This window comes from Gobius niger (assembly GCF_951799975.1).
Source record: "Gobius niger genome assembly, chromosome: 12".
NCBI classification, from domain to species: Eukaryota; Metazoa; Chordata; class Actinopteri; order Gobiiformes; family Gobiidae; genus Gobius; species Gobius niger.
Genome location: NC_136863.1, coordinates 29,954,492 through 29,979,410, shown reverse-complemented (window position 1 = coordinate 29,979,410; position 24,919 = coordinate 29,954,492). Strand labels below are relative to the sequence as shown.

The following is a 24,919-nucleotide window of genomic DNA, read 5'->3' as shown; positions in this document are numbered from 1 at the left end:
TTATTCTGCTGCTAATGTGTGCGCTACTGCGGATGAATATTTGGAAAATCACCTTGGAATGAACCTGTACGCAAAGCTGAACGGTACAATGAATGTTTATCTGAAAAAGCTAAGATATTTTTATATACATCCTTTTTAATGATGCTGTGTTTCTTGACTTGTATTTAAATCAAACCAACTCTGTGCCTTAGAAGTGACCCAGGTGGACCACCTCACACTGTGCAATCTTTAATCTGAAGTCACAAGAGAATTGCAATGTGTACATTATTTTTCTCTGTAAGAGTTTTGTATGAAAAAAATGTCAGTCTTTGTTTAAATGTAGGGTTAGGGTTAGTGTTAGGGTAAAACCTGCATTAAAAGTAGCAATCGAGCTGTGCAGTCTTATTTGTTGACTTCTGACTAGCAGCTTTTAACAATGTCCATCCTGTATTTTGTATTAAAAAATGCATTTGTACAATATTAGGGAAAAGTCATACTAAGCATAATATGTGTACAAACTGATTTAAAGCCTGTGTCCAAAAAGAAGTTGTTGCTTGTTTGAGACATATTTCTTTTCTCCCTTTTTTAATTTTTCTTGCTCTTTTGCTCTTTCTTGTTCTTTTTGTGTGTTTGTTTATTTTGTTGTTGAAACGATGCCATAGCCATAGCACACCATCTTCATGTCTAACAAAAAGAGAGAAAAAGGGGGGTTCTGTGTATGTGTGTGTTTTGTTTTTTACTTGGAGATCCAAGTCATTGGGATATTGATTAGGATCATGGCCCTTTAATCTGATCTGAATAAGTAAATAAAAAAATAAAACATATTTTAAAATAATCTCCTTTTCTCACAGGTCGCGTCACCTTTCTCAAATGCTGCTTTGAAGTTCACAACAAAACAGCAGTTTATTTTTTGTTTTGTTTTTTGGCATGAAGCCGTTCCCTAGCATTAATTTAGTGTTTGCACGTACATTTTACAACAGTGTGGTCGTTTCTGGAATTAGTTCAAAAACACAATTTATTATCAAGTCACAGTTTGCAAAGAGCAGTTCATAGAAAACTCAGATTTCCCAGCGGTCACTGAAGCTCGCACACTCATTCATCAAAGCAGAGAGGTGCGCGAGTGAGCTAGCTGGGATCACGCGCTCACTGTCATGTCCCCAAAGGACCGATGTGTTTAGTGCCCGCTCCCCCAGGACATATTTAGTACTTTTCTGTTCCTTTTAGCCTGAAAAGCCCGTTGTACTGCAGCACATTGGCGTCTGCAGCGCGCGGAGGTGTTATGGGAGAGCCGCGGAGGTCAGAGCCGAGGGCTGTCAGCGCTAACGTCCGCGATCACGGAGCCTGCGGCAGCTCTGACAGCTCCATGTTGATATTGTAGCTCCCCGGTAAGGATCAGTTTCTTTTAATGTGTGGCCAAAGAGTTTTGTGCAGTTGCATTATTTCTCACTTCCTCAGTCGCTGCAAAAAACATGGCCGAAAACGACAAACGTAGGGCGATGAGGATGGACTGCAATGCGGGCAACTTAAGTGGCTTTTCCTGCTAGCCGTGCTAATGTTAATCTGGCTAACTAGTTAGCAAGCAAGCAGGAGGCTACTCCTCTGTCTCAGCCGCTGCTTTGCTAATTCCAGACCCAGTACAGTGGCAGTTTCATAGATGTCGTATGTCCGCCCATTGCTATGGCCTTGAATTAGCCTCTTGTTGTCTATGGAAGTCCTCACTGTCTGAACCGTCTGTCTCAAAGTGGTCATACTTGACTGTTGTCCTTGACAGCATTGTGGCTCACAGCAGGTGCCATGATATCACTGATGTCCTGTCTTTTCAGGTTTTGTACAGTAAAATCATGCCTGGGAAACTAAAGGCCAAAATTGTGGCAGGGCGCCACTTGCCAGTGATGGACAGAGCCAGCGACCTCACAGATGCATTTGTAGAGGTAAGATGTGCTTGGTTTTTAGTTTGTTTTTACTGCTTCTTGGTTTCAGAGGCACATGTAATTTCAACAAATCATTTTTTTTTTTTTTACTTGTTTTTAGGTGAAGTTTGGAAACACCACATTCAAAACAGATGTCTATCCTAAATCCCTCAATCCCCAGTGGAACTCTGAATGGTTCAAATTCGAGGTAAAGTTCCTAAACTATACAATTGTGTATGGGATCGTATGTCCTTTTGATTATCTCTCATCTCATGTGTGGTAATACATGGACTTTTCAGCTCCTATTGAACTGCCCCGTAATGCTCTCCAGTGAGAGAGTGACAAGTGGATTTAACCAATCGTGCTGTATTTAAATCATTGGAAGTAGCAGCCACATAGTCAGGGATCTACTTACAGGCAGCATAAAGCGTCAGTAAACAATAATCTCTGAGAAATCATATTGTGATATAACCTCTTGAGAAAACCAAATTATGAATGTTGCTTGCTCTGAAAAGTGCATTTGAAAATAAGAATATAATCTCTTGCTTTTGACCGGACTCACTCTCTCTTGGCTCAGTGGCACATTCTTCATCCTTGACCCGACCCTCGTACGGGCGTGTCTGACCGTCTTGTGTTCACGTTGTCGCAGGTGGATGACGAGGACTTGCAGGACGAGCCCTTGCAGATAACCGTCCTCGACCATGACACCTACAGCGCTAACGATGCCATTGGGAAAGTTTACATCGACATCGACCCGCTCCTGTGCACTGAGGCGGCTTCTATCATATCTGGCTGGTTTCCCATCTATGACACCATCCACGGTACAACTATGAGCAACCGTTGAATAATCATCCTATCCTTAAGTTTTTATGTTTTTGACCTGGATGTCCTCTACTGCTGCTACTAACCCTAGGAATAAGAGGAGAGATCAATGTCCTCGTCAAAGTGGAGCTATTTAATGATTTGAACCGCTTCAGGCAGTCGTCCTGTGGAGTCAAGTTCTTCTGCAGTAAGTTTTGTGTTATTTTCAATAGTCATAATGTACAATAGATTTATATGTATTTATTCATTTATTGTGATGAAGCATGATTGGGAAAATGTTTGTATTTATCACTGATTATTTACATCAGGATTGCACAAGTTTTCTTTGTGTGTGTGTCCTAGCTATGTCCATTCCTCGGTGCTACCGGGCAGCCATGGTGCATGGCTTTGTGGAAGAGCTTGTGGTGAATGAAGACCCGGAGTACCAGTGGATCGATCGCATCAGAACTCCGCGGGCGTCCAACGAAGCACGTCAGCGGCTCATCTCGCTCATGTCCGGTGAGACACGGGCTTCACCAACCACCATCGTTGATCTAATTCTGGTCTATTCTGCCATTTCTTGCTAACTGCAGATATCTGTAGTGTTTTCAGCCTATATTAAACTTCTTCACTCCCCCTTCCCCAGCAAAGAGGGGGCAAGGGTGATTTGTATGCTCAGGAATTAGTTGTGAATCATGGTCAAGTTTCAAAATTTTAAATACTAATGTTAAAGGAATAGGCCACCGTTTTTACATACTGAGATATGTTCTTACCTTAGCTTTGACGAGTTCTTTAGGACCTGTCTGGTCTTCCCCTGTGCCTTCAGTCACGTAAACACAGCGCAGACGGCGTTAGCATTTAGCCTCTCCCTCTCTCCTCTATAGCTCCAAAACAGGTCAAGATAGAAGCTACCAAGCTCTTCCACGTTTTCCCTATTTAAATATGGTTACGTGAAGTGTTACACTACAAAGTATAATTACACAAAATTAAACAATGTGGATTTTCTAAGTGGATAAAAGGGGGGACTATATTGTAAAGCGTAATAATACCAGGATTAGTTCGAAATGCCAAATTTGGTAGCTTGGTAGCTTCTATCTTGACTTGTTTTGGAGCTATAGAGGAGAGGGGGAGAGGCTAAATGCTAACGCCGTCTGCGCTGTGTTTACGTGATAGAAGGCACGGGGGAAGATCAGACAGGTCCTAAAGAACTCGTCAAAGCTAAGGTAAGAACATATCTCAGTATGTAAAAACGATGGCCTATTCCTTTAAGTAGTAAAGAATTATCAAAAGCCAAATAAAGTATAATGAATGATGATGATCATGATGAAAACCTTTTAATGTGGATATGATGCAAAATAGACCTTTTTGAGTCTACAGTCTTTGGATATGCTTTTCAAACACTGAAATGAGTTAAAGTTATAACATGTGGGAGGTGTTTAAAAGCAGGTTTCTAAGCATGATATGTCCAGTTCCAATATGGGTTAATTAAACTGACTATGGTGCCGTCTTTAGGAGAGCTGCAGAGAAAGATCGGCCTGAAGGTCCTGGAGATGGGCGGGAACGCGGTGGTGGGCTACCTGCAGTGTTTCGACCTGGAGGGAGAGTCGGGGCTGGTGGTGCGGGCCATTGGCACGGCCTGCACATTAGACAAAGTGAGCGCTGGGGGCCCCTCGTGCCCAAACCCGCTCCCTAACACCGCCCCCGCCTCCAACGCCTGCAGCTCCCCCTCCAAGGACGGAAAGGAGTGAGTACTAACGGCAGCACAAAGCATGACGGGGAAACTTCACGTGGGAGAATGTCAAACTGCCCGTGTGCATGTGGAACGAGAGAATGGCCTCGCAGCTCAGTCCAGACGTAAATGTAAATGTAAATGTAAACTTTCTTTGTGATGACATAGTAGGAGTTAGAGCACAATTTCTACAGCAATCCGCCCAGCTGCCATTCACTGGCTCCTAGAGATATAATACTTCACAGCCTAAAGAGCATTGGAACTTAATGTGCAAAAGTTCAGTTCATGACGTTTCTAGTTTTGTTTCTTTCCAACCTTGTTCCGGATTAATATTTTTAAAGTTTTTAAAAATAGATGAGTCCAATGATTTTTACTGTGCTGTGTTAATATGGTTTAATAAAATGTCTCAGTAATTTGATCACATTATACACAGTCATTGAATATTACCAGGCCATGGTTGAAGCAAGAGCGCACTAGAAGTACTGATTTCTTTCTGAAAGTACACAGCTATATACTTGGAGTAAAGCACCTCCTCGCATTAAAGACTACATACAGTACTTTCCTAAAACCCAGTGCAATTAAATCTGTGGCCTGCTATTTTTGCACTTACAAACTCCGATACCCATTTACGTGTGGACATAGCGTTGATGAATGTGTCCAGTGGTCCATAGTCCTGTGTGTGTCTCAGTCTGGTCAGTATGTTTGAAGAATATGGCATTTAATGACTAAACGTGTGTCTAATCTGTACTCTACTCTAATACTAACTGCACTCTACACATCCTGAGACGCACACATGCACAGGACATGCACACAGCCATGCTAACAGGCCAATCGTCTGCGTCTGTCTCGCCTGCTGCTCTGCCACTCAACGCTGCATGATGTGGTGGCTGTAGTTAATGCAATAATATACCTCTTTTCTTCTTGGGACATAAATATTGGGTTGCAAACACTTGATATTACAGTTAAGGGCTGTACAATTGTTCGCAATTCAGTCGAAATCACAATGGTCATGGTCTCAATTAGCAATTATTATTTATCTTTTTGCAAATCCTTGTTTCATCAAGATCTGAAGCTAAAACAGGGCGGTGTTTGCATCCCGGTTATGTATGGCCCCGTTTGACAAAGCAGGTTTAATTTGTACTCGTCATTGCCATTGTCATCACTCTGTCACTGCAGTTCTCATACATCGTCGCAATGCATTATCTTTGTTCTACATCATACAAGTTTGGTGACGGGGATAACAAAAAATGAGTAGCAAGTATTTGGCCTGTCATGGTAATTATATCAGCTTGTTGTTCAATTCAATACAATGAACAAAATTATGTGGACTCAATATCAGGCAATCAATACATTATTTGTAGTTGTGGAGAACTATTAAAGGAATAGGCCACCGTTTTTACATACTGAGATATGTTCTTACCTTAGCTTTGACGAGTTCTTTAGGACCTGTCTGATCTTCACCCGTGCCTTCAGTCACGTAAACACAGCGTAATAATACCAGGAGTAATTTGGCATCCACACAGTAAAGTGAAGATTACTGCGCAGTAAAGTGAAGATTACTGCGCGGATTTCGAACTACTCCTGGTATTATTACGCCTTACAATATAGTTCCCCCTTTTATCCGCTTAGAAAATCCACATTGTTTAATTTTGTGTAATTATACTTTGTAGTGGAACACTTCACGTAACCATATTTAAATAGGGAAAACGTGGAAGAGCTTGGTAGCTTCTATCCTGACCTGTTTTGGAGCTATAGAGGAGAGAGGGAGAGGCTAAATGCTAACGCCGTCTGCGCTGTGTTTACGTGACTGAAGGCACGGGTGAAGATCAGACAGGTCCTAAAGAACTCGTCAAAGCTAAGGTAAGAACCGTAAAAACGGTGGCCTATTCCTTTAAAGAGGGTGTATTATGACGTTTACAGGTAATGATGTCAAACGCATCTTTATCGCTATCTTACACTTTATTGGTAAGAAAATGCAATATTGTTAAACAGCTGACGCAAAAGATCCAGTAGTGTAGCTAACCCCCCACCCTCCTCTTGTTCCCCTTTGCTGCGCAGCTGTTTAAATAAAGAGCAATAAAGCCTTGTGAGGCACGTGCTATAAATAGCCACTTGGAGAAGATTCAAAGATAATTCAAAGGTGCAGGAGTGGGTTGAAACACAGCTCCTGGTCTGTTTTTGATTAGAGAACAACATTGTAACAAAATAAAAAACGTGTAAGTCGTTTTTGCGAGTAACGCCGTGGTAAAGGTGCATCAGTGTGGCGTCCAACCTGCTTTGTCAACAGGATTGTCGGGAGCGTTTGCATGTGAGCTTTGCATGACTCCTGCGTGACTTTTGCTCCATCCTCCTCCGCCCTCTCTCGATTCTGTCACCGTTCGCTCTTGCTATACTGCCGTGTTGTCTGTTGAGTGTGCCTTCTCTCTCCCTCTGCGGCTTCATGTGGACTTGGACGTTGTTTCTCTTGTCTCTGCTGCTGACTGGCCCAGGTCTCCCATAGCCCATGGATGTCGCTCCACTCACAACAGCCCAGTGCATTCCGCTTGCAGCTCCCAGAGACTCACCCAGAACTTCTCAGTCTCTGTCCCCACACTCGTCTTTGCTGGTACGCAGTGGACGAAATGCCATTGTAAACAGGGATAGAGTAGTGGTAGTTTGGCTTCTTCAGGTGGTACTCAGAATCATCAGCAATGTCAGACTTTATTCATTTTCAGAAGAGAGGACTTCATTTGTGCTTTTGTATTGTAGTTAGGTATTTTTTTCTGGTTTAAATGCAGTTATTATTTTAAAACCCATTCCTACCACCGGTCATTGGTCATATTTCCTTTTAGAAAAGCAGAATTAAAAAGGTGCCTTTAGAGGGAGAACACTGTGACGCGTCCTGTTAGCACTGGGACACATGCTTCGAGACTCCTTCATTTTCTGTTGGCTTTTTCCTTTGCCCCGCTGCTTTCTTTTTCATGCTTTGTGTGTGTGTGTGTATGTATGTGTGTGTGTTTGTGTTGTAGTCCATTAACCTCACCCACCTGACCCGAGCAAACACTCACTATAGCTAGATCACAGGGCTTGGGATTGAGACTGCACAATAAGGTGTAAGGACCCTGCCTCTCTTTATTCGTTATGCTTCTTGAGCAGTGTGAAGCCATTTGACTGTCGATTGAATGCTACTGTGATTTTAGCTTTATGGCCCAGAGAAACTAAACCCATAGACCCATAAAGAGAATTTGACCGTAAAGGACAATTCACTGTCACAAACAACCACAGCACTTTTAATGAATTGTTCCTTGTTTTGCCAGTCCTGCTTTATCCAGTGTATTTGTCGCAATCGCCAAAGTATTCTCATTATTCCCAGTGTGTAAAATTCTGAGAATCCCATAGGCTTCTTCACTTTCTCCATGTAAACGCCCTGACTGTTAACACGGAGAGCCATGGTCCCATTCCCAAGCCCTCTGAACAAATGCACACACTGTACCTTTAGCCACACAGGCAGACGCCGCTCTGCTGGAGGCTGACCTGCTGACTCACTTGTTCTCTGCCAGGCCAGTATTTGGGGAGGACCCGCCCACATCCTCTGGTCCGCCCACCCCTTTCCGAGCTCTCCCCACCTCCTCCTCCTCTCCTCCCCCTTTCTCCCCCTCCAAGCCATGCAGCCGCCAGTCCTCCTCATCCGACACAGACCTCAGTCTGACGCCCAAGACGGGTAAGAACACCCAGCCATTCTCCTCTTCCTCTCCCATAGTCCAGTGTGTGCTATTACTTTGAAGATATCTTATGTTTATTATGTTCAGTTTCATTCAAGCATTGTTATTTTTTCTGTTGCTGTCCCATAGTGTTTTTGTGTCTGTGTACTTTTTATTATTTTTTTCATTTTTGAGTTTAATGAAGCAATGTGTCTCATGCCTGTTGACAGTGAAGCTAACGTGACTTCTTTATTAGCAGCCAGTGTGGTCATTCATAGAGTGGAAGGTAAGTCCTACTGCGCTGCCCCAAGATACCACTAGAGCAGCAGGAGCCTCTCCCCTTCCTCCCAACTTCATCTCCCTCTTTGTACCTACATACTTTCCACTTTTTTTCCTTGTGTATTCCTGCATTTTAAACATGTTTTATTTGTTTACCACTGTTCATATTGTGTACCAGATCATTTATCATCACAATAGAACTCACAGATGAGTTATTTGGATGAGGAACCTAATTCTGTAGCTCGTCACATGCATACCTTTACCTGAAGTCCTGTTCTCACATGTGATGTCCTCTGGCAGTGTCCTGCTGATGTCAGGAGATTCTCCGAAAGTCTTGAAAGGATAACATTAACGCATTAGTCTTATAGTAGCGCTCGTCCAGATGCTCAAAGTCCCATTACAATTTCATACATTTTTATTCACACCAAGCTTGATGATGGTAAGCTATTGTAGCCACAGCTGCCCTAGCCTGGTGACACCAGAAACGTATCATACAAACATATTGGCGGTGGTAGAAAAGTCAAACGAGCCCACGCAGTCAGATTTGTTTTCTTTGCGGTCACGTGTTGTTCGTGAGCAGCGTCACTCATGGAACGTGGAAGTCTCCTCAATAACAATCTACTGATGGCGCGCGGGAGAGAGTCAGTTTTTTTCCAATCGCCGGGAGATGACCAAAAATACATTGACAGTAGGTGAGTTCCGTGATTCATGATCCTGTGCGAATATTAACGCAGAACCGCTAATAGCACCACATCTCCGGCAGACGTCCGCCCTGCTTGGTTTACTACGCTTCCTGTTTGCTTGCGCTATGGAAATGTAGTTGATGCCACAGACACCAGACTCAAATGCTGATACATCTGGTTCCCCGGGGTAGTAAGTGACCTCCGACCACCACCAAACACTCACACACTACATTTACCCAGGCTTCCTGGTGTCTTCCATCTAAGTACCAACCAGTCCCTACCCTGCTTAGCTTATCCTGGCATTACGAGGAGATTTCCAGGGGAGGGCACATGTGTTAAAAGGAATTAGGTGTATATCACATTCTGCCATTCCAAACCATGCCTTTCTTTTCACTGTCCTGTATTTCATTCTGCTCCTTCCTCTTTCTATTCATCCCTGTCTCTATTTTCCCCCATCTGTTGCGTGTGTGTGTGTGTGTGTGTGTGTGTGTGCGTGCGTTGGACAGAGGAGCAGCAGCCCATGCGACGCAGGCCTGGGATCTTCTTTTGCCCTAGCTCCCCCGTCCTGCTCACAGACCCCCTGTCTCTCCCCGGCCCAGGCTCAGTGTGCTCTGGGCACCACAGCCCGCCCTTCCCCTCCACCACACACTCAGACTCTGCCCTGCTCAGGAAGAGTGTGTCCTTCAATGAGGACCTGCTGCTCATGGCGGCTTCTGGTATTGTAGGTCAGATAACAGCACTCTGGATATCTAACATTCACATGAAAATGTTTTACAGCGAGAGGCCAGTGTAGGATTATACATGCATGACAAAATATCCCACTCACAGTCACTATAAATGATCTGCATGTGGAGTGATGTGTCCTAGGCTCCTCAGATTAGGATAGTCAGAAAGCAGGATAGCGATGGTTAAATGTTATGAAGCTGTTGAAAATGAGTGAACACATCCTTTGTTTTTCCTCAGGCATGGGAAGTGGTGGCAGCGCTGGCAAAGAGGCCGGACCCTTGAAGACTCTGCTGAGGCAACAAACCCAGACAGCTCTGGAACAGCGAGTATGCACTACAGCCTTTGTTCATGCTTGGGGAAACTTTACTTTACATAACACAAGACTGTTGTTGACCGTGACACTGAATATGAAGGTGTTCTCATAAGTTCCAGACGACAGATTCTGATCATTTTGTCTGTCTTCTCGGCTGCTTGTGCTTCTCAGGGAGCATCCTCCTCGAGGTTATTGTGTAACCCCGGGGTATGTTCTATTGTGGGCCTGTATATCTGCACTTGTTTCCCCTGTAACGACCTCACCAGCTGATGGCCACACCCCTCAGTGTCTCCCTGTTGTTTCTGATACTGAAGGGAAGCTGGGCCCAGACACTTAGTTTCATGTGATCCTGGTTTTGTTTTTGCTTGGAACCCACTTCACTTTAAAGATTCACAGACGGGTAATGGGTCGGCCCAGCTCTGTGTTTCTTTCACCTTCGAAGGGTTGTGTCATCGCAAACTCTTTCCTTTGTGTCCTCAGTTTTAATTTCCTGCCACATCATCTTCATGTCTCATTGCTCCAAGTGACTGCAAATATTTAGCTGCATTCTTGGGAGTGATGACAAATTTCTCACTTTTTTTCATCACCTAAACAGACCTTGGTCATAATAGAGTTTTGCAAATGCATGAACTTAAATCCATCATCTGACCTCAAAGGGCCATCAGTTTGGAATATAGAAAGCATGTCAGACTGGAAAACTGTGATATCGTTGCCTTGTGTAAAGACTAGAGCCCGACTGATATGGAATCATGGGGTCTCATACTGCTCTCAGTTTTAAGGGGGTTGGAAATAGCCTAAGTGTTTACCTCATGGTGACATTACCCTTTTTTCAGGCCTTGCCATTGTACTATTTTCAAACACATTTGTATAGGCATGATATATTATTACACACAGGGTTAAAGTACAGTCAGAAAAGCATAAAGCTGTGGCAACGTGACCAGTGCTACTGATTCTGCGTGGAGCAGGACAATATTAAGTCATATTGTCAAAGTGCTCCCAGTATGTGCTTAAAGCAATATTTATTGGCGAGATTTCCACCAATGTTGGAAATGTGCTGATAAAGATCGGTCAGGCTCTAGAAAACCTATTGTCTGCTCTCTCTCAGGGCATCTGATTATTTCCACTAGTCTACTGTATATTCTGCATGAGTGGCTCATGTTTCCCTGCTGCATGGTAGCATTTAAATAATGTGATATGTTTTATGACTTAGATATACTTCGTCTCCAACCATAAAGATGAAATTACTCCATTAAACATACAGCTATAATTCAACCTGACAAGGCCAGTTAGCATCAGTTATTGAACTAGCATTATTTGGATACAATGATTAGTTTGAAGGAATGTGACCAAGCTAATTCTGAGTATACAGTATGTTGACTCTCTGTCTGAATCCCTGCAGGAGTTCCCCTTCTTCACGCTGACCTCTTTTCCTCCTGCTTTTCTGGTGCATGTTGGTGGAGTGGTCAGTGCCCGCTCTGTCAAACTACTAGACCGCATCCACAACCCTGGTGAGTTTACCACGTTTACACTCCTGTCTTTATGTGTAAAATCCTTGTTTGGCCTCAAGTGTCAAGTCCTGTTGCTGCCTGATAAGCAACTGCTTCTCTGCACTTTACGATTACCTTTCCCAAAAGAGTGGTGTTGGTGGTGTTTCAAGTCTCTTCTTCAGATATGAATGACATTAAAACAGGTGAAAGATGTTCCTGGCTATGAGGGCTGCACAATATATCAACACTGTATGTATGCCACAAAGAATATGTAGCACTAACTAAGTTTTCACTGTCCAGACAAAACTGATTCAAAATATTCAACAGGTCTATTCTTGTCTCTATTGCTTCATCAACCTTTTTCCCTGACTTTTGATTTTGTCAGTATAAATGTTATTTGAAATCATTTGAACTAAGTGTCAGTCAGACACTGTGTTCTCACACGGTGCAGCCCTACTGGCTCTAGTGGAGCCTTGTGACTCTCCTGTGGTGTAAATGTTGGAGATTGACTGTGACAGTCGTTGGGGCACCTTTCACCTTGTTGCTGGCTCTGTGAGGTGTGTCCTGGTGGTGTGACAGGTGTGTCAGTGTGCTGTGCTGATCTGGAAGTCGGGGGCGGTTCAGGTGCATGGCTCTACACTCTTCTCGCTTGCTTCAGCTGAAGCATACATTGGCCGATGCAGATGGGGCTGTGGTGTTGAACATGCTCCTCTGCCTTTTTAATCATTTTACTTTCTATAAACATGGAATCTATCTTGGTCCATTTGTAATAAAAGATGATTGATTTCAATGTGGTCTCTCTGAGCAATAATACAGGCAAGAAGGGCTTGTTTGGTAGTCAATGTCTGGATTTGTGTTGGTCAATACAGCAGCAGTGTAACTTAACAAGCAATAGTTTGAGCTTCTAACCATTTTATTCAATCTTTATGAAGGACACATGATCCATATGTCATAAACCTTCCCGTAGTAGTATTTTACCTCATTCGCACAGTTTTGAATGGTTCAATCAATCAATGCTTCCATCTGTAATTTCTTGGATTTTATTGTGTCATAAACGGACATATTTAAAGCCCATAATAAACCATTACAGACCTGTTCTGAGCAGCTATGATCTCAAACAGCCTTTATCATGGCTCCATCAATTTGTTAGCATTCTCTTAGGAAAAGATTCCTGCTTGTATTTAAGTAATAAATTCCCACTAGTCCCTGCAGATGGCACTCAACCTCACACCTTTAGAACTTTTAAACATGTTCTAGTGTTCTCTTATCAAACATACTGTGTTGTACTGTTAAGTCTCAATCACAAATGCTTGAGTGATCAATAATGTAATTGTAGTTTTTAAAAGACCGAACTAGGCTTAGGTTTGAGAGAAGACCGAGGAGGTTGTGTCCGAGTTGCCGATGTCACAGTCTGTCGTCTTAGTAACATAGCAGTCAGTTTTGTCAATTACTCATTTAAGACATTTGTATTAAAACCCTGATTCCTTGTTCCTGGTAATCGCTTCTTGCCAAAAGCCTGTCACAGTGCCGCTGCTGTTAGCGCTTGGCAGGCTCCGGTGTACTCGTGCGTCGCTGTCTTGCTCAGTCGGTCAATGCTTTGTCTCTGTAGTGAATATGTGAGCTGTAGTGCTGTGCCTGTGTATTAGATTGTCTTCTCTTTTCTTTGTCTTTCCTCTCTACTAACGGTGTGCTCTGGCCCAGCCTTGGGTAACACGCGCTCTTACAAACTGCTAGACTGGAATAGTGTCACTGCAGGTATTTCCCCTTTTACTGCTTTCACCCACAGGAGTCATGGCAGCTCAGTGATGTGCCTTTTTAAGGATTACTATTGTTGGACTATGGTGTTTAGTTGGTGATGAGCCCGTTCATGAATACTCAGATTATGCGTAATACTGCTGACGTTGAACTTAAGTTTCACTGCACTCTGATTTCATTTGTGTCCCATACAATATCTGATACAAAATGCCACATCTTGACGGGAAATGGTCAGCCGTAGGTGATTTTTATAGCATGTGTTTCTGACTATTTCAAATGCGATCCTCAGAGCTCTAGAATGAGTGCAGAATCGTTGTTCTCTGTCGTGCAGGCCAGTAAAAAAAAAAAAAGTCACTTGCCTTTTTATTGGTGTAAACGTTCTAAAAGGTAGCGCCCAAACTTCAGTGAGCTGCCATTCTCCTGACTGTCAGTGTGAGTGTATGCTGCGCTGAGCTGAGCATGCGCTGTGCTCCCACCCCTCTCCAGCCTGGCCTGGCTCCCCCCCTGCCCTTCCTCCCTCCCCCCTTCCCGCTGCAGCCCCTCTCGTGCTCCTCCCTCGAGCTGTACTGCTGCTTCTGAAACGGCCCCGCGCTCAAACCTGTCCACACCGAGCAGGTTTAGGAGCCACTGACAAGGCATGTGCATCCTTACCTCACCGGGCCGTATTCATACTGAGAGGAGAAGAAAGGCTGGCTCACAGCAGGTGCATTCGGAGCTCAATTTACCCACGTCTGGCTCGGATGATTGGGACGGAGGGCAAGCGTTGACTGTAGGGCCCGGACTCTGGTGAATGAATATGGCCCTTCTCCGTCCATCTGCGTGTACATGGTCATACGCGTGTGCACGTGGTGAGCCTGTGCCTGTGTGACATGCTGCTTCTGGTTTGAGAAAACATCTTGTAGGCCTGATGCCTGACTCATCTTCATACTCGTGTCAGTTTCTGTCTTCTCTCCATCAAACATCCTCCCATGCTGCACTTCTCACGACTTCTAGCTTTTGCTATTGCACAGAGTTCCCATGGATCGTTAAAAATATTTCACACGTGACATTTCATCTTGGGGAAGCAAAGGAATGTTGATTTCCAGCATTAGAAGGAGGATCTCCATTCAAGATGATCTAGCATTATTTGGAAGTATTTGGAAGTAAACTGTCAGACTTGAAGTAAACCAGGCTCGCTCTAAGCTGTATCTAGTGTTTTTATCATCAGTTTAGAGTGAAAGTTGCTTTAACTAACTTTAACTGTTAACTGAGAGTTGCCTTTACTTTTATGTCCGCCTTAACAGTCCAAATACTCATCTTTATCACTTCTCTAGCTGTGCCATATTTGAGTCCACTCTGGCAAAAGTGCTTCAGGCAGATGACACAAAGACCAATTCCAATCGCACACACGAACCAGGCCATAGCCCTCATCATCCTCATCAAACATCCTCATCATCACTCCCTTTTACAAGCAGCAGCTGGTTTTGACATGCTTTGATGAACCCTTATTCGTCAGAAAATAGGTGTTCTATTTTCTGTCTTTTTACTCCACGTCAAAGCAGTCAGATAGTTGTGTCTTATGGAGATGAATGTCCCCTTTTTGTCGTCAAGTTTTAGGTGCGATATTCGGAGAAAGCAGCTCTTTATTCTTAACTTCCTGTGTTCCAGATGAGCCAGAGACTCGCGACGCCTGGTGGGAGGAAATTCGCCAAGAAATCAAATCTCATGCCAAAGCTCTGGGTTGCCATGCAGTTGTTGGATACAGCGAGAGCACGAGCATCTGGTATGTACATGCAAGTTTTCACTCCTCATTTGTTTTATTTGTTCAAATTTCCAACCTCTTTTCGTAGTGAGGAGGTCTGCATCTTGTCAGCGTCAGGTACGGCAGCTATTCTAAATCCCCGGTACATGCGTGACGGATGTCTCGACCTGGGAAGTACAGACCACAGGTACTTTGCTTTTTCGTCGTCATTGTGAAGTTGCGTCGGAGCACTTTTATGTGATCCACCTCCGTTGTTCTTCCATCAGGTTTGAGGAGCCATCTCCCCCCAGCTGTGGTTTCTGCCACATTCCTTATGATGAACTCAACATGCCCTTTCCGGCCCAACTCACATACTGCTACCACTGTCGACGGCAGAAGGTGTGCTGCCGCCTTACACCACTTTGGGACAAATACGGAAGAGAATTAATGAAATAATAATGTGTGTGACAGGTCCCGGATGTACTGTTCACCACCATAGACCTGCCTCCAGAAGCTGCAGTCACAGGCAAAGGGTGTCTCATTCAGGCCAGGTACATATCCATAAATGATCGAAGATGGGGTGGCACCTTTTTTCTTAATTCAGCTTTATTTGTTTTACCTCAAATTAACAATACAACAACTGTATGCACTTCTGTTGAGATCAGACTACCATATAAACGATATCGCTTTGGTCTTTCCCAGGCTCTGTCGCTTGAAGAAGAAAGCCCAGGGAGAAGTAAACGCCACCGCTATTTCCAACCTGCTGCCGTTTATGGAGTATGAGCTGCACACTCAGCTGATGAACAAGCTCAAGCTGCGCAGCATGAACGCTCTGTTCGGGCTGCGCATTCAGATCAGCATTGGGGAGAACATGCTGCTGGGGCTGGCTGTAGGTCCACTGTCTGTTAAGTATTGGGCAGTAGCATGTGACACTGTACAGTTACAACGGTTTTATTGTGTGGTTTCAGTCGGCCACGGGGGTCTATCTGACCGCTCTCCCAGCTCCAGGAGGTATTCAGATCGCAGGAAAGGCCCAGGGAGACCTCAGCAATGAGCACCACATCCTAACCATCCAGAAGAGAATCAACGACACCATCGCCAAGAACAAAGAGCTGTACCAGATAACCCCCCCGGTGAGCCCACACAGCAGACAGCACGCCTGCACAAGAGGGTATTACATAGGAAGATGAGAGGTGTCCGACCGGGTGGTCAGAGCACTAACTTCAAATAAAGCTGGTCTGGCTCACGTTTGGCAGTAGTTTCTTCTTACCATTTGAGGTAGATCTTCACACTATATGTATAATGTGACTTTACCTTAAACCCCTTAAAAAATCTAGAGCCAGATCTTGGGGCCTCTATGTGTGATTAACGGTTAAAGATGAAATGTTTTGGTGAATTCTATTCCAGATATTTCGTGTTACATCCTATACATTGGCCATGCTCATTGAAACCATGCTCCTTTGTTTCTTTCTTGGTCATTAAAGAAAATATTTGCGTTGGATCCCGAGGTGTTTGGCGACATAAACATGGTACTGAGCATTTGTTGCTGTGTTGAGCAGCGCAGCATGACCCGACCCTCTCTCACCTTAAACTGCACCATTTGTGTTCTGTAACACGACTCAACTGGGGACGTTTGGGAGCAGGGCCATTGTAACTTTCTCTGGGGAACACGGTAGCTCATCATTAGGACCTCACCCACTCCTCGCCTCAAAACCCATATTAACACTGTGTGACTGACTGAACTGAATGAGTGTTCAGGCATGTGGTTCATTCTCAACATACTAAGTTTCTTTTTATTACTACATTTACTAAACGCGTTTCCTGATGTAATGTTGACACTGTCTGTTGCTTCAGGAACTCACAGAGGAAGGTGTGGGCTCTCCCATTCCTGAACCGCGGCAGCGCTCCAGACTCTTCCGCTCTCATTCTGAAAGCTCCGACGAACTGTCAGAACTGGACCTGTCCCACGGGAAGAAGGACGCTTTTGTTCTAGAGGTGAGTCTCACTTTGTTCACACGTTCATTGGCTTTTTCTTGGCACTGACCCTCTTCTGTTTGTGTGGACAGATTGATGACACTGATGCTGTAGAAGACATCCACTCCCTCCTCACCGATGCATCTCCTCCCACAGGTTTGGACTCATTCTGTTTAGTCAAATCATTGAAGGCAATAGAGCTCGCATGATGTTTCCCCTTTTTATCCAAGGCTTCTACAGCTGTAACACGGAGCTCATGCCTGGGATTAGTAACTGGACATCAGCCGTACAGGTCTGCTTGTGAACTTTAAATCATTTTATACTCTGAGCATGATTAACAGAGCTTCTCCTGCTCTTGTACAACAGATGTTTACCTCCGTCAGAGTTTTCCGGCTCAGTAACATCAACCTAACAAATCAAGTCTTGAACAAGATCTTCACAGATTTGTGTGAGAATCTGCTAAAAGTAAGTCGTTACTGTTTCCCGTTAAAGCCATCGCAAGGCTATTGTGCTTGGTTTATGTAAATTGAGCACATTTCTCCTTTTGTTTTTGTCCCAGAGCTTTTATTTCAAGCTGCGTTCAATGATCCCCTGCTGTCTGTGTCATCTCAACTTCACCGTTGCTGTACCGGAGGAAGAACTCATACAGGTAACCGGAAATCGAGAGCGGGACTGTGCTGTCATTATCTTTCGCATTTCCAGTCTGTGGAAGATTCTGTGGATGATGCTCCCTGCTTGCAGCATATTTTTCTCTATATAAGTCATTAATAATGTATCAAATGTGCCCCTCTGTCAGGTGGCTGTGACTGCAGTGGCCATGACTTTTGACAAGGACCAGGTTCCGGAAAAAGCAGTTGAGAAAATCCTAACAAAAGGTCAAAACATTTTGGGCTTTTTCCCCCCCTTTCTTTTCTTTCCTTTTCTTGTTTTTTACGAACCTTCTTGGGGAATGTGTGTCCTGGCAGGGGGCAGTGAGACGGAGGAGCAGCTGCAGTTCCCTCTGGAGTTGTGTGCGGACCCTTCCTCCGCTCCGACTCAGCCGTCCTCTAAAATCTCCGGTACACGCAGCACTTGCGCTTTTACTTCAACGTGTTGTCTTTTTCACTAACGAGCTTTGACGTCCTCACTCGCAATGTAGGCACAGTTTCTTTTTTCACACCAGCTGCAAAGCTCTGTCATAATCAGCTGGTTATGATGCGGCCCGCAGGTAAACGGCGTGTGACCCGTCAGTATGGTGTGGTGTGTTTTGCGGTGAAGGTAGAGATCAATGGAGTGTTTAGGTAGTTTGGTCTGTTTTTAGTTTGTAGGATCTTGTGGATCTTGAGGTGTTGAAAGTTCCTGCACACGGTTGCTGTGGATGTGCGTGTCTTTTCCCTAAAGCTACTGAAAGCTACTACTTTTCTGCTCACCTGAAGTTGCGAGCGCCAGTTCTTCTGTCTTATCCATTTCTTATAGAGATTAGTTTAGACTCTTTCAAATGATTATATTGTCTAAAGAATCGGTCGTGAACAGCGAGTTTATGGTTATCACTTATTGTGTGTTAAGAGCTTGATGTAGGGTGTAACTAGTTCAGTGGTGGAGACGTCTGACGATGTATATGTGCTAATAGTTTTTTTTATTTTACTTGACAAGTATCTACATCCTACATCAAGTTGTCGCTAAGCCTCATGTTATCTTTCAGAGAATATGATTATCTGAATGAGTCTGTTAATCTTCATAGGAAATGAATAGGACAGGAAGTATTGGAGCTCTCAACTACAGGGCAACAGAAATATCTTTTCCACCTCTTGCGAAAACCCAATTGTGAAATGTGAAACAAAATCTCATTGGAGCTCAACAGTAACGCCGATCCCAACAACTGCTCTGCTTTCCCGGGACTTACAAAAAAAAAACGTTTTTTAAAAGTACACAAAGAGGCACAAAGAAATCACTACGTGGTGACGATTGACTGGCCATTAGTGAACAGTGAAATGAAGAAAAGCTTCTATAAGATTTCACTTGATGAAAGTAATTGAAATTATGTTTCTGATCATGAATTACTACAGATCTGATTAGTCTTTTTATTTTTTATCTTATTTTATTTGGTCAAGAAGTCCCATTGAAATTGAAATCTCATTTACAAGAGAGTCCTGAGTACAAACAAAGAAAAAAGATCATACATATGGTTGAAACGTCCAGAGGCTTTTAACCCGAACTCAGAACAGGTTTAGACGTGGGCAGGGGACTGTTGACCTCCTTTTAAAGAGACTATACGGAGTTTAGAAATGTAAAAAAAAAAAAAAAAAAAAAAAATGTATTTTCCTCCCCCTACATGTTCCAACAATGTCCTAAGGTGTAGAATGAGCCCCGACATATTCACCACAACTGCCTCTAAAATCTGTCACTCAAAAAGGTGTGAAATGCCGTCATGCACGAGCGTAATATAGAAGGTGCAGCTACATGTATGACCTGAGGTGGCAGTAGTGAGTATAAAATGGCTAACTTGCATCTAGCCCCTTTTAAGCAGGATCATTCAGTGTTCATGATGACCAGACGATCCTGTATTGTGAAGATTGCCTTAAAAGGCACTGATTCATGCTTGTATGATAAATTGCGCATATAGGAATGATTATTTCTTCAACCCCTTTTATTTATTAAACTTGAAATCAAAAGGACAATCTCTGGTGATGTGTGCTGATTCAGCAAGAAGTCTGAGGGCTGCATTTGGCCACCGGGCCGCACTTTGGGCACCCCCGATGTAAAATCTCTGAATATTTCTCGAACCATGACCTGATGTGAACTGTTTGTTTTTGAAGTGCAGCCTGCTTGTGTCATTTCTCAAACACTGCCTCATACTGCGTTTTTTTTGTGTATAATTAATGCTAAAGATGACTGCCTAAGTTGTCTCTGGTTTGTCCCTGTCAGGTGTCCAGGAGGGCTCCGCGGTCTCCTCCCGAGGTGAGCCCTTCCCTCTAACCCCCTCTCCCCGCTCCCCCGCTACAAAACAAATACACAAGCTTGTTTTGACTTGTTCTGTTGTCCGAGTTGACGTTGCACTGCTCCCGGAACCTCATCCTTCTTTTTTTTTCTTTTTTTTTTTCCTTTTCTGTTGTTTGTGTGTGTTGTGCGTTGTTGTTGTTGTTGTCGTCGTGTCCCTGTTGCCGTGGTGTTGGGTTGTTTTGTCTCTCGTCTCTTCTCTCCAGCTGCCTCGGTTGATTACGGTTCCTTTGCAGACAGATGCAGCACCTGGATAGAGCTGCTTAGGCTGAAAGCGCACACCATAAGACGCGGATCGGTTAAGACAAGTACGAGGAGCAGCACACGCACAAGCGCACACCAACACACACCCACACACACGCTTGGATCAGTTCACATGCACACTGTATCACTGTATGCATGCTGCTGAGGGACGAGGGCCATTCTGATCAAGCCCAAGCCCCGCCCCGCAGAGTAATCAAGGCAACAGCTTGGCTTTGAGCTGCCTGAAGCCGTGAGAACTATGGAAACGCTGATGCAACGCAGACCACTTTGATTTCTGCTTGCCTTTTTTCCCCCTGTATGCTTCTGCAATATGCCAATTATTATCGAGTTTATCAGTGATTATTTTATGTGAACCACACTGCTATCCTGGCTGCTTTGAAAAGATCTGGGAAACGACCTGTCCTGTGCACAGTAACTGAAGTCTAGTCCATGCCCCTGGTAAAGGCCTTGTTGCTGCGCTAGTTCTGCCACCCTCATCTTTGTCTGTCACGCTTCCTTTCTTTTTCCTATGGAGATTCACTCGGAAGAGAGAATAAAATAAAAAAATATTTGCCTTAATCTGTAGCAGATTTGATGAAGCATGTTATTCTTGACCTTTTCTATGTGCAGAGAGAGGACTAAGCAAATTTACAGAATATTAGGCCCAATTCAGCTGAAAGTTTAGTTTTACTTTTATTACTTTTTATGTTAACCTTTAGCTTCAAGACAGAAACACCTGCAGTATCTTTATAAACAGATGTGTGTATCCGTCAGTTAGTTGATGTCCACCGCAGAATATTTGTTTGTTCAAGCGTGCCTATGCTAATCTCTAAAGGATTGAAACGGGACAGGAAGTTCGAATAACCACATTGTGCGATAAGCCAATTTGAGAAGGGTGAACCTCCAGATTTCATCTCCATCTACGATCTTTTATATGCAACAATGGGACAGATACTGATGATACCTTTAACTCGTACTATCAATAAGATTTTTACCTTTTTATCGGCAGTTCAGTTATTGTTGGATTCAGTTTTTTACTTGTACAGACAGCTGAGGAACTAAAAACACAAGCGGCCCCAGTCTGCAGGTGAAACTCTGAACTGTGAAACACCTCACACTGCCGCTCGCGTTAGTGTTCATGTCCATCCCCTCGCACAGAGCAGTCGGTCAGTGTCCTGAACTGCCCAGCTGTGCCCAGGTCTGTGTGTCTGTCTGCACTCTCTCTGGCTCAGGTGCATGATCTGCTTTCAGTCGATTCCCAAACATTCAGCCTCTGCATGTCACTGTGACCCATAACCCACTACTGCTGTGCATGTGGTGACATGGTTTTGCATGGGGATTTAACATACATCAATACAAGTGTACACTGTGCATTCAGAATGTTTTCATACATCTTTGAATGAGTTTGATTGTATTCTGTAGACGTCTGATATTAAAAATCCTTTAGACTTTTCTATTCTAATAATAACTAGAGCATTTTCAGTATCAGACTGATATAGAAATGGAAGGCCTGCTGAACTCATCCATGTTCAGGTTCTACCTCAGTCCCCGTCTTGTGCTCGTCATTGTCTTCATGTTGTCCCTTGGTCCCGTGTGAACAGTCTCCTCTTTGGAGCGCTCCAGTCCGCTGCCCGAGGGCCGCTCTCGCTCGCTGCGCTCCACCCGCTCTTTCGGAGGCGGCACTATCACTGTGGTCAAGATGACGCCTCTGTCCTTCCTGCCCGGCACTCGCGTCATCAAATACCTGGGGATCATCAACATGTTCTTCATCAGGGAGACCACGTCGCTACGTGAGGTAAGTCAAGGATAAGACTGAGCACATTTAAAGTTTGCGGGTGCTGAAGTGTGACATTCTTTCCTATAGGAAGGAGGGGTCAGTGGCTTTCTTCACTCGTTTATAGCGGAGGTGTTTGCCATGGTCCGAGCGCACGTCGCGGCTCTTGGTGGAAACGCAGTGGTCTCCTACAGTATGAAGGAATGTGTCCTGATGGAGAATCCTAATAAAAACCAGGTATTATTTCATTTCAAATGACAATAACAAAGCTTTCAAAGTTGTTACTGATCTACCCAGAGTGAGAGTAATAAGTCACATCTATTTCAGCCATATCTATTTTTTGGTTTTATTTGGTCGGGACGGCGCATGTTAACGAACACACCACACCGGATTGTAGCCTTGAGCTAATTTACATCCGTCATGCACACTCTCACACACACTCTCATTCATCCTGGCCTATTGCACATGTTTTTAGTGGTAGGGAGGAAACCCGGAGGAAACCTACGCAGACGGGGAGAACATGTAAACTCCACACAGAAAGGCCCTGTCCAGGAGGGAATTGAACCCAGGACCTTCCAGCTGTGAAGCACGAGCGCTAACCACTGCGCTACTGTACCGTGTGGTCAACCTCCATTTTTTTAGAAGCCAGAAAAACTGACGTGCACGACTGATTTAAAGGCCCTAAGTACCTCAGTTTGAGACATTTATTACTCTGAATTGTGTTCTTTATATTTTACTGAAGACCGGAGGAGATAACAGGAGAAATATTTGGTTTGATTGCTTTATATCAAAGTGGGTTTGGGTTTAAATGCTTCTGTTGTGTTGTAGGCTCAGTGTCTAATAAACGTGAGTGGAGATGCGGTGATCTGTGTCCGGGAGACCGAGCAGGAGACGGCGTCCGCCACAGGCGCTGCGCCTCCTTCCACTGGTGGGACAGAGGGCGCCACGTGACAGGACCGTTCAAACAGGACTTTATTGTGCCGGCCTTAAAACTCTGTTGCACTCAAAGCTTTGAGTTATTTCAGAAAACTACTCACACAGACATGCAGCTTCTGCTAACCATGGGGAAAAACAGGTTGAAAAGAGAATTTGTACAGGTGTTACATCAAACATTTAGGGCGATGTCCTGTTTATTTCCCATTTTAGTTTACTTTTTGTTAAAACTTTTTTTTTTTTTTAGGATTCTGACATCCGTCCATAAAGTTGAAATGTTTTTTTTATAAATTGGTACTTGTGAGGAGAGACAAACTCTTGAAAATTGTCAAACCAAATGGGACTGTTTTTGAACAAAACGTAGCAATATTTGAACTCCCAAAATACCAAAGTCTGTTGTTGTATGACCAAGAGTGAAGACATTTGATTCAATTGCTAGACCTTTTCACAATTGGTAATAAGCAACAAATTCGTATCTTTGTAATAGATTTAAAAAAAAAAGTATTTTCTTTGAAAAAGTCCAATAGAGTTTACAGAGGTTATAACTTTAGGGCTTGACAATCTTTGTAAACTAGTATTTGTATAAGTTGTAACATTTTGCTTTCCATTTTGATTTTGTTTCCTGCACCCGGTGCCCGGTGTATTTCTATAGGATTATGGTGACTGTTTTTCCTTTTCATTAATATAAGTAATTTTTAGCTTCATTCCTCCTGATTTTATTAATTCAATACTATTAGCATGGAATTCTGCTGTTTGACGTGTCATGTCTTGATGCTCTTGCCAATCATCTCTAATCGTCCAAAAACTATGGTGCCACAGAAGGTATAAGGTGAAAGTTTTATTAAAAGTATATTTTTGTAACGTGGATCATCTCTTGTCCTGCACTGGACATCTGTATTTAAGAAGGGTACTATAATCTGAGCTGTTTTTTTTTTGTCTCTAAAGCTTGAATGTACATATTCTGATGGGTTAGCTTTTAGACTAAGCTATTGCCATGATGAAAATATTTGCCTGGAAAGTTGTACTATACATTTTGACTGCAATATTTCCAAATGTTTCAGGACAAGTTTGTTTGTAACCTCAAATAAATAAGTCCCTCTACCAGTCTTTTGTTCAGTGAAATCTGTGACTGCATTACAAAATTAAAGACTGCATGAGAGCCACAGGCAAAACAACAACCATGCTGAATTCGGGGTGTAGGACTTTCACAATGAATTATTAAACGGAAGTAGTAAAGTGGCCCAGGAGCAGCCGATCCGACACCGTGAAGTTGCTCTCTCTGGTTATTAAAGCCACACCGCGTAGAATTTTACCCAATAAATAATATTGAAATACAAGCATTTATTTTATGACAGATATTTTCATCATTGAAAAGTACCTCATAAATGTACGAACAAACATTTGAGGCTCACCCTTGCTAAGATATTACTGTAAACTAGGGCTGCAGCTAACGATTATTTAGATAATCGATTTATCTACCGATTATTTTCACGATTAATCGCTTGGCTGTGAAAGGTTCCTGGAAATTGTATTCAATTTTTTGACCACATAAAGCTAATGTGGCGCCGCTTGAGGACATGTTGATGGAGTAAACTTAAAGTAAACATTTGTAGGAGGCTCTTTGTGCTCATTCTGCTTTCTGATTGGACGAGGCAAAGACAGATATTTATGTAATTTACAATGTACAAAACACTGCAGACCCTCACTTTAAAAATAAAGTAGGTTTTCATCCAAAATACATAATTGACATGTCATTTTTGCTCTATTTTAGTCTGTGTTCACTACAAAACGATTAATCGATTACTGAAATAGTTGACAACTATTTTTGTATTCGATTAGTTGTCGATTAATCGATTAGTTGTTTCAGCCCTACTGTAAACTTTACCGGGAGTGGGTGTGTCTCCAGCTCGTCTCCATGGAGATGTGACGAAAGGCAGTAGAATTTGAGATTTAAACA

At 43.4% G+C, this 24,919-nt stretch overlaps 1 protein-coding gene across 6 annotated transcripts; it reads left to right on the top strand.

The window, feature by feature from the left end:
- Positions 1–1,074: 1,074 nt before the first annotated feature.
- Positions 1,075–23,182, top strand: c2cd5 (C2 calcium dependent domain containing 5). Of its 6 annotated transcripts, XM_079567269.1 has the most exons (31): positions 1,075–1,364; positions 1,803–1,910; positions 2,011–2,097; positions 2,539–2,710; positions 2,803–2,898; positions 3,054–3,209; positions 4,203–4,434; positions 7,959–8,119; positions 10,025–10,113; positions 10,272–10,307; positions 11,500–11,608; positions 13,289–13,342; positions 14,990–15,104; positions 15,172–15,270; positions 15,350–15,461; positions 15,534–15,613; positions 15,765–15,951; positions 16,031–16,195; positions 16,547–16,591; positions 16,917–17,057; positions 17,129–17,192; positions 17,267–17,328; positions 17,403–17,501; positions 17,596–17,685; positions 17,833–17,911; positions 18,002–18,094; positions 19,941–19,973; positions 20,219–20,320; positions 21,857–22,050; positions 22,120–22,266; positions 22,858–23,182. In XM_079567269.1, the coding sequence occupies exons 2-31, from the start codon at positions 1,821–1,823 to the stop codon at positions 22,978–22,980; spliced, it is 3,312 nt and encodes a 1,103-aa protein (XP_079423395.1). In that variant the 5' UTR covers positions 1,075–1,364; positions 1,803–1,820; the 3' UTR covers positions 22,981–23,182. The 6 variants fall into 6 exon arrangements, with proteins under 6 accessions (XP_079423395.1, XP_079423396.1, XP_079423397.1 ...); XM_079567270.1 differs by lacking the exon at positions 13,289–13,342; XM_079567271.1 differs by lacking the exons at positions 10,272–10,307; positions 13,289–13,342.
- Positions 23,183–24,919: the final 1,737 nt, after the last annotated feature.

Excerpts from the sequence above, each read along its gene's own strand:
- c2cd5 (XM_079567269.1), top strand. The coding sequence starts at position 1,821 with ATGCCTGGGAAACTAAAGGCCAAAATTGTGGCAGGGCGCCACTTGCCA. Across the intron at positions 2,098-2,538 it reads CTGAATGGTTCAAATTCGAG|GTGGATGACGAGGACTTGCA; the intron begins GTAAAGTTCCTA and ends ACGTTGTCGCAG. Across the intron at positions 15,271-15,349 it reads CTGGGAAGTACAGACCACAG|GTTTGAGGAGCCATCTCCCC; the intron begins GTACTTTGCTTT and ends TTCTTCCATCAG.